A 13,433-nucleotide genomic window follows, 5' to 3' on the forward strand; every position below is an offset into this window, starting at 1 on the left:
AGAATCTTTTATTTATCTTATCGGAGTTTGTTTTAGTGGTCAAGGAAGGTTTTTCTTAATTAATATTTGATGTTGTGTTGTCTTCCTTGACGCTTATTTTCCCGTTAGTTTCGATTGCTGCCGATAGGGCTGTAGATTCTGTGGCAGCCCAGCTGTCACTGTTTTCTCCAAGGAATAATGGATCTTAATTTGCGAAAATGAGAGGGTAAAGGCAACTCTACTTTGTCAATACCGAAATTTTGTCACCATTAGCTGGTTACTGGTCAGCTGGGTGTCGGAATCACGCTATTTCGATACCATGTCGGGTACACTCTTTTGTATAGGTTAAGTTTACTAATAACTCTTCAAGAAAACTACATAGATAGCAGTCATTATCAGGTATATTAAAAAAAATTAAAAATAAATAAATGTTATCTGTTATGTTTGTCTTGTTTCTTTAATTTTTCCTAAAATACTAATTTCTTGCTTGTGAGCTTTTACTAATAGTTGTTATAATTCTGTCAGTTCTGAAGGAGTACTCCCCGACCAAATTTACAATGTTTGCCGCCCTCAAGAGAATGACGGGGAAGGGGGAAACCCCGATCACCGGAGTATTACCTGCTGCTCCTCGCCCAGGCCTTCAATCAATGGCACATAATTTGCAACGCAAGTTTGCACGTGGCGTACAGTACAACAGTATGTCTTCTATTTTGCTGCTTTCTCTTGTATAAAGTCTGGGTCCTTTTACGATTGAAAAGCGTTTCCTTGTGTTTTGCAGTGAAAATAATCATTAAAGGTGACAGAAATGTCGGTAAAACTGCCCTGTTCCACCGTTTAAAAGGAGAGAAGTTCATTGAGGAGTACAATCCCTCTGAAGAAATACAGGTATAATTAGTCTTCTCAGGAAATGAATATTTTTGATTTTATTTTCTCAACTATCAGTCTAGAACTTTTGTTTCACTTGTGAAGCTCATATTTTATTACATTTTAGGTTGCAAGTATTCAGTGGAGCTATAAGGCCACTGACGACGTTGTCAAAGTTGAAGTTTGGGATGTTGTTGACCGAGGGAAAAAGAAAAAGCGGATTGATGGTTTAAAGCTTGAAAATGCCGGCCCTGCCATTGACCTTCCAGAGGAACCAGTTCTAGATGCGGAATTCTTAGATGTGTATAAAGGTACCAATGGTGTCATCATGGTTTTGGATATCACCAAGAATTGGTGAGTGTTTCACAATATTTTATTCTCTGTGACAGTAAGGTCTCTCTCCTCATTAATTTATATCTATCTATCTCGTTTTTGTAGGACGTTTGAATATGTTCAGAGGGAACTACCAAAAGTGCCTGCCCACATCCCTGTCCTTGTTCTAGCCAATCATTGTGACATGTCTCATCACCGTGTTATTACACCAGATCACATTACTTATTACATTGAAAGTCAGCAGAGGTTCGTTTGTTTTATTATCTGTCATCAATTTTAATCTTGAAAATTTGTACTGTTATTTAGTTTTTATTATTAATTTTTCCCCAGGCCTGATGGTTGTGCTCAAATTCGGTATGCTGAGTCATCAATGAGGAATGGTTTTGGACTGAAGTACTTGCACAAGTTTCTGAACTTACCTTTTCTCCAACTGCAACGTGAAACACTTCTTGCTCAGCTGGAGACTAATGCCAATGAAACAACAGCTACTGCAACAGAACTTGATGCATTCCAGGCTGGACCTGATGCTGACTACAACCAGTGAGTGATCTCTCTCATTTCACATCACAGATCTGTAGTGTTATCAAGACTATTGATTAATTTATTTCTTGATATAGATTTCTTGAGAACCTTGTGAACAAACGGCGTCAACTGGCCGAGTCTTCATCTTCTGCTGGGGCTGGGACACAAGCTCAGTCTTTTACGGGCCTAGGTCATGCCCCTCCTGGCTTAGCCCATTCATCCACTAATCAGCTGCCGGTCAGTCACTAAAACCAAATAGGATCTAGACTGTTCAGTGCCCATTTTAAAACTATGTTGAAACCTTTCGGCCTTTGTCTTCTATCTGTCATCAGGCTCCAGGCAACCTGGGAAATGAATCCAACATGCGACGGAGCTCCTCTGTCCCAGTGGGTCCTATTGGAGGAGGTCACCCTATTGGAGGAGGGCACCCTATTGGAGGTGGACAACCCATTGGTGGAGGTCAACCTATTGTTGCAGGACCCTCTCGAAATTCTGATCACTCGACATCAACACCTACATCACTTAATACATCATCAGTACCAGAGAAACGTGCTGGAGTTGACTCAACAGATGGTTCTGCTGAATCTGGAAAGAAGCAGACTGGGCTCATATCCAAAATATTTGGAAAGAAGGAGCCAACAGAAAATGGTATAGTTTGTTGCTCTTTTTCTTTCTTCTTATCAGTGTCAGTATTTCAAAACATTATCCAAAAAATATTTTGATTAATAATTGCACTGTATTCTTTTAATCAGAAAAACAGTCCGATTTATCTTTTGAAGTGGTACAAAGAGGCTCTGTGGGTAATGTGATTAGTGTGGAGGAGTTTGTGCCGGATGAAGGTGTATTAGATCGCTCATTTTTGGAAGATTCAACTCCACAAGCTAATAGCCCGCAAGCCCAACAGTCTGTTGACTCAGACAGGTAAATATCTCACTAAAGTGCCATTCTTACTGTTCGAATTATAAAATATCTGATAGATACAGTTCCCCCTTTGAACCAAACAGTGATGCGGAAGCTGATGGAAATCCTTTGGTTGCTGGTTTCCAAGATGACATTGATTCAGATGAAGACCTTACTCAACCATTGCAAGGTGTGATAATTGCAGATGTGGAAACTGAAAATGATCATGGTGACGAAATATCTGCACCTGATGTGACACCAAGCACACCAAAGTTGCCATCACCATTACCTGAGAGAAAACTGTCAACTTCATCAAGCACTGACAAAAAGTCAGTTCAGGATGAGTAAGTTGAAGGTCTGGTTAGTATGATCTGTTCCTGAAATAAGTGGTTCCTTTTCTTCAATTGTCTTTTTTCTTTTTTGTAACAAACAGAGGATCGCTTGATGGAGAAGTCTCAAATATAACAGGAGATGCACTTGATGCATGGTTGAGTTCAGATAGTAAATGGAGGAGGAGCCCAGAAGGTGGGGAGGATAATGCCTCCCGAGATTCAGGAGCCTCTCGTGGGTCAAGGGAGGTGGAAGATGGACTGACAAACGATGAAAAAGATGTTCCACTCACTGCTGAGAAAAAGAAGAAGATCAAGAAGGACAAAGAAGTGGATAAGGTAGACAAAATGTATTTTAGCAGTGTGCATCAAATGTTTTCTTCTCACTATACTATACTTATATATTCATTTTATTATTTCATCATAGGTTGAGGAGAAGGGGAGTGGAAAGAAGCATAAGAAAAAATCCAAGGAGAAGGAAAAAGATAAAGAAAAAAAGAGAAAGTCAAGTAAAAAATTGCACTCAGAGGAACGAAGCAGAGATGAGCTAGAAGAGTTTTTAAATGGTGCTGCTTCATCTCCAGTGGAATCAGCATATGAGGCCATATAAATGGCAGCCTATACTTGAGTATTTTTTATCTGTTTGTGCCATTTCAATCCATGTCAAGCTCAAACATTTTCCATTTAACATTCCAGTCATTAAAATATTCTTAGGGAGTGGTTGATGATATGGGTATGTCATAGAGGAGGTGTCACAGACTGGTGTTCTTAGAGCAGGTCTAATTCATGTTCTGTGGACAGTCAGTATGTGATTTCTGCTCTTAAAAAATTGTGATGGTTTTTAATGCTGTATTTTATTGAAATTTATGTAGGTTCAGAGTACTTAAAAACTTTACTTTTTCAATTGAAGCTTAATTACATAAAACTATATAAGTTTCAAGTACTGTCCAGCTAATTTTTAAAATTTACATCAGCTGTCTTTTTTTGTTTGTGCATGCACAAAAATTTGATTTCTCTACTCCAAAAGGTAAAGCATGCAGGTCTTACAGCTCATGTACTTACAGAGAATGGCTTCTATTTTTGCCAATCAATCTATTAGCATAATTGTCATAACTGTGTGTTTCTCATTACATTTAATAAATCAATTACATTTGCTAATCATCAAAAACTATCTAAAAATGATTTTTTAAACTCTCAAGAGGAAACTAATTTAGACTAGAGCTGGAAACTCTTGACTGAAAAATTCAAATTGCTAACAAATTGTGGGATTTCCTAAACTTGTTCCTAATTTAATGAGTCTTTCCAAGTTGATCACAGTATCATCTTGTCAAAAAGTGAGCTTAGAAAATTACTTGTACAATAGCTCAGAAGAGAAACAATTGAATTTGGACGTGATCACTGAGACAATTGTGGTTTGTTACTTTATTATTGTGTTTTTGAGCAGTTTTGGTGAAAATTTCAGTCAAGCTCTTCTTTGGACAATGTACTTGTCTTCAAGCTATACTTCCTAATAAGTTTTTTGCAAGTCATTTACAATGAGTTTCAAGACATAAAACCTGTGGGAACTGGCTGTGACTAGAAAATCTCGATGCATAGTGATCTTTATGGTAATTACCCCTCAAGGACTGTTATCGTAACTTATAATGAAACATTTATTACTGCCAGCACTGCTTGGAAATTCAATTGTCAGTGATGGTTAATTTATGTACTTTTGAAAGTTTTATGTTACTGTTGTCTTGTCTTTTAATTAGTGCCTTTACAGTATGTGCATTTTTTTTTCGTGTTATACTACGCCTATTTATAGACAAATGAGATTTTTTTATATTGGTTGGTAACTTTTATTCCATGTTGCTTATCATCATTCGCTTCATACTGTGTGTTTGTGCTGTCGATGGATAGCTATGCCAAAGCTCTCACTACATGATTTTACCTATATGCTTGATGAGGTTGTTAATACTGTACTACTCTTTCATCAGGAGGTTTAAAGAAATCAAAAATTATCTATCTAACTCCGGTGTAATTTTCTTGACCATAGCAAGGAGCTGCATTGCTTTCTTGGAACTTATAAATATGTATCTCATTGCTTGTGAGGTCAATTTTTCTTATCTGTGCTACTGAAATTATTAAAAATGAGACTATGTTTTGTTGGCTGATAATCGTCAATAAACCACAAATTATATTGTTTTTTGGAAGAGTTTGATTTTTAATGTCTAATTTTGATGTTTTTCAACAAGTTCATTTTTATTCCAATCAATCAACAATAACAATCAATTGTCCCCATCTAACTATATTTGGGATGAGACGTTATTACGAAGATCCTGGTATATTTCTAGGAGCTGCTTTATATCCTTGGCCTCTTCAAGAGATAATATTTCCAAAACTGCATTTAAATTCTAAAAACAGAACATTCTGGTAATTAGTGCAAGTGTGACAACAGTTTGAAGAAAAGTGAAGCCACTACTCACCTTGGCTTTGCAATGAGCAGTATCAGCGGAAGCACCAAGTGTGGTATGGTGTACTACGGACCTGGAACCATCACCACTAAGCATTGTGGATAAACTTAGTTTGACTGAATGCAACAGTTCTAAATTACAGCAACTGATTGTAACTGATGTACATGATTTTCGAAACAATAATTGAACTGTTTCATGGAGAATATACAACCATATCACAGTTTTATCACTTTGATCTGAAACCATGATGAAATGCAAATGTAGAAGGTAGTACATGATTCAAGTATTCAGGTGTTGCCATCATAGAACTTACTATAAAAGTCTTTTTCAATCAATAACTTTTGACTGTGGTGACAGTTAGATAGAAGTTTTTCAAAAATAAATTGGGGTTGGCGATATTCCTCTAGAACTGGTATTGTGTAAGAAGTCATCATTGCCTTTCTCTTCAGGTCTTTTTTTGCCTCTGATGGTGTACTATCCTGAAGTTGGAATTGATCTGAAAATTCCAGTACATCCAATGCAGGTCTGGAGCACTGCTGAGGTGCTTGCATTGATACTGTGAAGAAGTGGGAGACATCTAAAGTGGTCCCACCAAGGCGCACTTTTAACCACTGGTTTTCACAATTCTTATCTTCAATTTTCCCTACAAGACTGGTTCTGATGAAGACTGGAAAACATAACTTTCCATATATGTAGGGAATATCTAAAAGTGCAGTAAATGGAAGGTTTTTACCGAATGTCCTAGTCAGTGGAATATTCTTTGAAAATGTTTGACCATCTGGGTTTTGAACATCAATACTAACTACCCAAAGAAATGGGGCAAACTCCTCAGGTGAATTATTCCTGATTTCTATTGAAATTTGATACACAGGACACTTAAACCTTATTTCTGTGTCTTTGCTTTTACTGTCTTGTTCAGTAAAAGTTCTTAACACCTTGGCACTGATTGAAAACTGATCAGCCAAAAGATGAGCGCGTGCAACAGTAGATAATGCTAGAGACCAAGTATAAAACAAAAACAGGAAAGTTTAAAGATACAATTTAAATTTAAAAAATCCCATGATCTTCACATGTAACTAAAAGGCGTCTTACCATTGATAATGTGATACTCATCTTGAAGTTCCTTTTTTATTTGTGAGAGCATCTGGATCTGAACTTTCATATCTTCAACAAGTTGAAGTGAAACATCAAGATTACATCCTGAAAATAATCACGGTCACAGCTTTGTATTGCAAATATCCTTTTAATATCGGTTAGTCAGCAACAAAGATTGAACTGAACGAAAGAGTTATAACTCTTTCGTTCAAGAACAAAGATTACCTGCCCATGATTGAGAGATGCCCTTTGATTTTTTCACTGAGTTAAATGGGTCCAATAAATAATATGAATTATGAAAAGTAGAAGCTAATACCAAACTTGTATTTGGAACCGCAGTTAGAGCTGTGACCCCTAGACAAAAATGTAAACAAATTAGAAGCACATAAAACAACACAGCATATGCTGTCACTTTACAATGCTTTCATGAAATATTTATCAATGTACCTTTTACAGGTATTGTTTGAATATCCACTTGGTTGGGGGAAATTATATGAACCATGCTGGTGTTAATAGCATCAGAAACAAAGAAAACGTCTAACTTAGGAGCCCCAAAGACCTTGACTGGGTATGGCAAAGAAAAGGAGGTGTAAGATAAGGACGAATGATCCAGTTTTCCAGACTGTTTATCAAGTGGTGAAATATTAACCACAGTTCCACTTTTCAAATATAAATAGATATTAAAACCATCTGTAAAAACGAGGTGGTCAGTAAATTTTACAAACGACCAGGATTGATATAAAAAAGGCATGTTTCAATCAGACTTTGTACCTGCAGGACAAGCAAGTCCAACAATAGGCCATTTTGATTGATATATTAATTTTGGACTTGGCTTGATCCTATAATTTTTTCCAGAGAGATAACATGGCAAGCAAAACAATTGACCAATATCCAGACCAATGAGTAAAATTTCTGCATCCGGCAAGTCACAAAAAATAGCAGCAGATTGGTCACGGGTGAGAAAAGTAGAGAAACACTCTCTTATTTCAGGTACATTGTTACTAATGCAAATTACTGCATGTAGTTGACATTTAAATGACGGTACATGCGAAACTGAATAGAGTTCTGCATCAATTTTACAGCTATCTGAGGAGTAAGTTATTGCAGCAAAGTAGCTAGAGAGAGAAGCACAACCAATATCTGGAATTGTGGTCACTGATAAAATTTTCTTCAGATGTGACAGCTCAAAGGCATCAGTCAACAACAACTTTTTACAGTCTCCAAGAGAGTCCAATCTGCAATTAAAAGAATTGGCATTACAGCTTTAACATTTCCAGTTTCAAGTTACCCAAGGCCGACCATACTTACACTTCCCAAGAACGCTTGCCTTCAGAGTGTATTGCTTGGAAAAGACCTGTGTGACTGACAATTAAGATGCTACTGTTTACTTCAATTACGTCTAGAATTTGTACTCTAGATGCAATGGCCTGTACGGGAAAAATGTACAAAGGCAGTTAAGACTTTAAAAGTAACAAATCAACAAAGTTGTCTGAGAAATAGCAAACCTGATTGTAAATTGGTATTTGTGATGACAGATTTTCAATTTTGGATTGAAGAACAAAAATTAAAGCCTTGGTATCTCGCCAACAGATGAATAAACTGTAAGTTTCCTTGACAAAAATACGAGAACATTCGGGTACAAAATCTTGATGGGGCGCATGTGTCGTCCATGGCAAAACTGAAAAACTGGAAGTATCATCACTCATTTCATCACTGATTCAGCGGCCTTTAGCAGGTTATAATTTGTTTACCACAACTTGTTTACATTTTGCCGCCCTCACCCCTCACGCCCTCACGGCTTTCCAGAGCGGACCCTAGTGAATAAGAAGTGACCGATCGCGACCACCGGAAAGAGGGCCGTTCCCTCGCACCTCACCTCCCCGTCACCGGCTTCTTCCACATCCACTCCGGTCTCTTTTCCGTTCAGGATCAGTTGCGCGTGCTTGTTCTCTTCGGAGCTAAGGCCGTATCGGCGACTTGCACATTTTGTATTAGGCATCCACCCTAGTTTACACCCAAATACCCACAATGGCCACCGACTCCGAACTGGCGTGCGTTTATTCCGCACTCATCCTCGCTGATGACGATGTTGCAGTCACTGTAAGTACGGCCTAACCTGTCCGGTGTACGTGTACGTCTTGGCATCATGCTGCGCACGTTTTCATGTATTAACTTTTTTCTCTTGAGTTCTTCCCGGTTGTAACCTTTTATTCCCTCTTAGCTCGCGTTGGTTTTTGATTCCGAATCCAGGTATATAATTTTTAGGAACCTGTAGGTAGTTTACCTATTTATCTCTTTTGCCGCGCGTTGTCTGTGTCTATAATGTCCATGTATTGTTTGGCGGGGTAGTAGGTATTATACCCAAGCTTGCCTAGTTAATTTCTTGGTTATCGGCTAAGATTGCACCACGCCACGTTTCCGATGTTTACGTCTCCCATTTAGTGCAACAGTATCCCTAGTGTCTGTACAGACTTAAACTACTGGCACTGTGCCATTGTAGGCTTAGATCTTCCCTGTGCACTAATTTTCCAATTTTTATATTGGTCTAATTTGCCCAGTGGTTCTGTCACACTAATGTTGCTCATTTTTGTTTCAGGGTGAGAAGATCCAGACCATCCTGAAGGCTGCCTCCGTTGAGGTTGACCCCTACTGGCCAGGTCTCTTCGCCAAGGCTCTGGAGGGTGTGAGCATCAAGGACCTCATCACCAACGTGGGTTCTGGTGTTGGAGCCGCCCCCGCGGCTGGTGCTGCCCCTGCCGCTGCTGCCGCCGGCGGTGCCGCCAAGGAGGAAAAGAAAGAGGAGAAGAAGAAGGTTGAGAGCGACCCTGAGACTGACGATGACATGGGCTTCGGTAGGTATCTTGCTCTACGTGTCTGAACCCCACTCTATTAAGCCGACCGCACTTGATATGTATTGTCAAGGCGGTGTGCTAAGGGTGGGCACAATATATCTGGCAAATGTGTATGTCGGTGAGGCCCTCTTCACATGACAAAGGAAAGCCAGGCACATTTAAGTATATATAATTTTCCATTTCTGACCCCATTCTATTAAGCCGGCTGTGCTCAATGTCAAGTGTTGAGGCGGTGTGCTAAGGGTGGGCACATCATTTCCGGCAAATGTGTATGCCGGTGAGGCTCTCCTCACATGACAAAGGAAAGCTGGGCACATTTAAATCTGAAAGGGTTTTTCTTCTGGTCCTTTTGTACCCCATCCTCTTAAGCCGGCTGTGCTCAATGTCATGTTTTGAGGCGGTGTGCTAAGGGTGGGCACATCATTTCTGGCAAATGTGTATGTCGGTGAAGCCTTCTTCGCATGACAAAGGAAAGCTGGGTACATTCAAGTCTCATTGCTTTCAGAATCTCAATTTGTCCATGTGCTATCAGCCGGAATTGTCAATTGATGTCAATTCCGGGGGAATGCCGTGGGAAATTAATGTCTTCCTGATAGACGGCATCGGTTTTAGTACCCTTACTGTAGAATGGTTCACAACAATTATGATTATTGATCTGGTCCATGTGCTATCAGCCGGCATTGTCAGTCAATGTCAATCCCGGGGGAATGCCGTGGGAAATTAATGTCTTCCTGATAGACGGCATTGGTTTTAGTACCCTTACTGTAGAATGGTTCACAACAATTGTGGTTAATGATCTTTGGTCCATGTGCTATCAGCCGGCATTGTCAGTCAATGTCAATCCCGGGGGAATGCCATGGGAAATTAATGTGTTCCTGATAGACGGCATTTAGTCCTTGTACATCTGCTGTAGAAAGGTCCACAACACACTGTACTCTCAACAGAAGTTCCTTGTCTGTAGTTGTGAAAATTTGCTAACTGCGTTTTTCTTCTGTTACAGGTCTCTTTGACTAACTCCATTCCTGACTTCCTTTCTGTACAGTTTTATTGTACAAATAAAATTATGTGAAAACCCATACCACTTAATGATTTTACCCTACACTTCCTCATTGATTCAAAAACTTGTATTCCTAAATAAGATATGAAGTTTATCAACTGACTATGCATCAAATTTTAAGTGGTGCCCAAATCTAAAACTAGTTTATGTTAAATTTGCTGTCACCTGTGCTCTTTATGAACTGGGATGTAGCTGACCTCTGGTGTGCAGGAACAAATGGAAAAAGACTTCTTAGTGGACTTAAATAGCTGTGATTTCGAATCAACCCGGATGCAAACTTTCAACATGAGACCCTGGGAGTCGTTTATTTTTCACTATCCATACGTGTGGCAATGTGACTCAATGAGTTAAAATTCATTTTTGAAGTGATGAGCTGATGAGGAAAATTAAATTCAAGTAGATTTTAGGACTAACAGAGTGCTTGGCAAGACTCATTGCTAAAATAAAGCTAGATTATGAAAATGAAATTTATTTACTACATAAAGAATATCAATTTTAATTGCAACCCCATTTTGCTCTCATCATGCCAGACAACTTGTTGTAGTCTGCTAACATTCTAAATATGATCCTGCTAACTCGAAATTCATGAACCATTCCTTTAGGTCGTGAAGTTACATAGCACCTCTTCACAGTACGAATGTAGTTAGAATCTCTGGGAAGAGCACACACCTCTTCATGGGCAACATTCTGTAATAAATAGACACACAAAAAAGTGCTTTAATCAACTTAAATTGAAGAGTGTTTAAACAGAATGTTTCACGGTTCCTCACCCGAACTTCTGGTGGAAGAACTGTACAGCGATAGACAGTATTGAGTAGCAAGCGCTCTTTGCCAAAATTTTTCACCACTACTCGCCTCTTCTGATCATTCTTTTGGTGCCTGTTTACGAATTTAGTACGCACTTGTTGAGTCTAGAATTAAAGATTGTTATAATAAGAAATTTAACATGTTCCTTGTCAAATCGTCGAGGTTAATAGTCAGGCAAACTCGATATCAAGGGAATTTACCTGTACTGCAGGATTGGGTGTCCTGAGTAAAAGTGGAGAAAAAATAGAACGCAATCCATTTTTAAACAAAGACATACTGTTAACGAGACCGTAGGTTGATCTAACTTAAATTTTAACTAAGAACCTAAAAACATCAACACATGATTGAGCAGACGATGACGATAAAACTCTCTATAAGGCCGTGCCGTGAGGATAAAATTAACGTTTATTTTAACTACTAAAAGTACCGTATTTAAACCGTACCTAAAAGAACCATAAAGTCACCTTTTAGCAATATCTTACAATAATCAAGAAATAAGTTTTGACCGTTTTCACAGAGAAAATAGAAAACATGTTATCCTTTTCCATACAAGGCGTCGTGTTTGTTTTCGAATGGCGACTTGCAGACGATTGACCTTGATCATTTCCTCTTATTTTCCTTGAAAATTACCGACCCTTTTCGAGATTTCGTACCCACGTGTTAGGAAAATGTTAGTACATTGATTACGCTCACAAAACATGCCAAAATGCTGAGGTAAGTCACTCCACACTTGGCTAAATCCTTTCAAAAGAGAGCCGCTGATCGGGGGAACATAAACTCTGCCATCATTTGATGATAATACGTGATGTTTGGCTTCACTTCAATTATTTATGTTTGATGGCGGAAAAGTCAACGGCCTTTTCCATTTCATTGAAACTCTTTGCTGGTGCCCGGCGTGATGTGGGAGGCTGGGGCCAGCCGGGGCAGCGCGGTGGTGACCAGCTGACAATGGCGCCGGGAGGTTAGGCAACTCATCCTGCCCGCTGGCGCGATTGGTTGCCCTCTGCCGCGAGTGCGCGGCGGTCACGCAGCTCGGAACTCTTGCCCAGGAGTGCCAGGAGTTTCCTTTCGACCGAGACGATCTTTTCACGGCCTCCCTGCTGCCCTACAGGAAGTCTCCGGCGGCAATGACGGGGAGGGTGACGGCGGCGAGGGCGGAGGCCACCAGGATGGCGAGGTCCTCCACCCAGCCCCTGGACGTCCTCGCGCCCCGCTGAGCTGGGGGAAGGCCGCGCAGGCTCCTGCCCTGGTCCACACCCTGCTCACAGTGCCCATGGACATGCTGCCAGCACGCCTCCTGGGCCCGTTCGCAAGGTGAGTCCATCTGCGTCAAGTTGAGGACCTCCCGCGGTCCGCCGCAGCGGGCGGCTCGTGGCGTCAGGGTGACGTAGCCGCCTTAGCCAACAACTCGTAAAAATATATAAATATTGTTTACACCCGTGGAAAATTTCTCGGACCAGCGGGTGCGCTGTGTGGTGTGACTCTAAGCAGCGAAGCGCCGTAGCGTGACAACCGTTCGATCTCGAATTAAGCAATAACTTGTAAGTACGTCTGTATTCGAGCTACGCCGCCAACGCCAAACGTCCGCGGAAATTTCCAATCAAACCCCGTCTGGCGGCAGAAAACGAGAAAGAAGGCGAAAGGAGGAGGGGGGGGGGGGTAGTGCGTCCGGCGGGTAGCACTCATACACTCCAGTGGACACTCTCTCCAACACCATGTCCGCGTACCGCTTCTGCATTTGGCGGTCCCCCTCTCCATTCTCTCTCTCTTGCTCAGACTTTCTATCTCTCTCTCCTCTTCTCCTTCGTGCGCGCCCGCAGCTGCGCGGCGCGCCGCTGTCCTGCAGTGTGCTCCATCTCTCTCACTCTCAGCACTTCTCGCTCCGTTTCCCTCTCTTTCTCTCTCTTCCACTCCCCCCCCCCCCTTCAGTTACTCACTTCAACATGCTGTATTTCCTGAGCTGTGGAAAATTGCTGCCGTTGAACCTCGTCCCAGAGTGAGCGGTGCTTGGGAGGTCAAGCAATTCCGCCCCTTGGGTGTACTGTGTGCGCTATCGATAGCTATAAGAAAACATCGTTTATTTCCAACTCACTGAGTTCTTAACTTCTAATAATTTGTTATCACCGCATCAAACCGGAATCAGAGCTGGCTATAGTACAACCACTGCTCTGTTTCTCACTAAACTCAAATGTTTAAGCATCTCGCAACCTGTATTATGTTGGTTTAAATCCTACTTAACCGG

General features: G+C 40.6%; 5 protein-coding genes across 6 annotated transcripts in view; 3 read left to right on the forward strand and 2 right to left on the reverse strand.

The window, feature by feature from the left end:
• Nucleotides 1–105: 105 nt before the first annotated feature.
• Nucleotides 106–5,111, forward strand: LOC113205884 (rab-like protein 6). 2 transcript variants are annotated; one of them, XM_026421668.2, is made up of 12 exons: nt 106–378; nt 505–675; nt 758–864; nt 971–1,197; nt 1,282–1,422; nt 1,507–1,716; nt 1,794–1,935; nt 2,031–2,346; nt 2,451–2,619; nt 2,682–2,942; nt 3,032–3,266; nt 3,355–5,111. In XM_026421668.2, the coding sequence occupies exons 2-12, from the start codon at nt 537–539 to the stop codon at nt 3,535–3,537; spliced, it is 2,130 nt and encodes a 709-aa protein (XP_026277453.1). In that variant the 5' UTR covers nt 106–378; nt 505–536; the 3' UTR covers nt 3,538–5,111. The 2 variants fall into 2 exon arrangements, with proteins under 2 accessions (XP_026277453.1, XP_026277454.1); XM_026421669.2 differs by having other exon boundaries at nt 107–378; nt 2,703–2,942.
• Nucleotides 5,102–8,215, reverse strand: LOC113205883 (uncharacterized). Its single transcript, XM_026421667.2, has 9 exons — nt 7,981–8,215; nt 7,784–7,902; nt 7,247–7,710; nt 6,923–7,165; nt 6,701–6,829; nt 6,473–6,580; nt 5,694–6,374; nt 5,393–5,616; nt 5,102–5,320 (listed from the first exon to the last, which is right to left on the reverse strand). Exons 1-9 carry the CDS (start codon nt 8,179–8,181, stop codon nt 5,213–5,215), a joined length of 2,277 nt encoding a protein of 758 aa, XP_026277452.1. The 5' UTR covers nt 8,182–8,215; the 3' UTR covers nt 5,102–5,212.
• Nucleotides 8,216–8,356: 141 nt separating this feature from the next.
• LOC113205896 (60S acidic ribosomal protein P1) lies at nt 8,357–10,403 on the forward strand. Its single transcript, XM_026421686.2, has 3 exons — nt 8,357–8,575; nt 9,072–9,327; nt 10,328–10,403. Exons 1-3 carry the CDS (start codon nt 8,504–8,506, stop codon nt 10,339–10,341), a joined length of 342 nt encoding a protein of 113 aa, XP_026277471.1. The 5' UTR covers nt 8,357–8,503; the 3' UTR covers nt 10,342–10,403.
• A 434-nt stretch (nt 10,404–10,837) lies between these two features.
• Nucleotides 10,838–12,159, reverse strand: LOC113205895 (28S ribosomal protein S14, mitochondrial). The gene is made up of 4 exons (XM_026421684.2): nt 11,635–12,159; nt 11,392–11,515; nt 11,155–11,295; nt 10,838–11,071 (listed from the first exon to the last, which is right to left on the reverse strand). The coding sequence occupies exons 2-4, from the start codon at nt 11,464–11,466 to the stop codon at nt 10,880–10,882; spliced, it is 408 nt and encodes a 135-aa protein (XP_026277469.1). The 5' UTR covers nt 11,467–11,515; nt 11,635–12,159; the 3' UTR covers nt 10,838–10,879.
• Nucleotides 12,160–12,324: 165 nt separating this feature from the next.
• The window catches only part of LOC113205886 (uncharacterized), a 46,217-nt gene continuing 45,108 nt past the window's right edge, over nt 12,325–13,433 (forward strand). The window contains exon 1 of the mRNA XM_052269293.1: nt 12,325–12,505. Coding sequence (XP_052125253.1) covers nt 12,465–12,505 — 41 coding nt within the window. The 5' untranslated portion in view covers nt 12,325–12,464. The remainder of the gene's footprint in view (nt 12,506–13,433) is intronic.

Source organism: Frankliniella occidentalis, unplaced genomic scaffold (genome assembly GCF_000697945.3).
Source record: "Frankliniella occidentalis isolate FOCC.00 unplaced genomic scaffold, Focc_3.1 Scaffold88, whole genome shotgun sequence".
Lineage (NCBI taxonomy): Eukaryota > Metazoa > Arthropoda > Insecta > Thysanoptera > Thripidae > Frankliniella > Frankliniella occidentalis.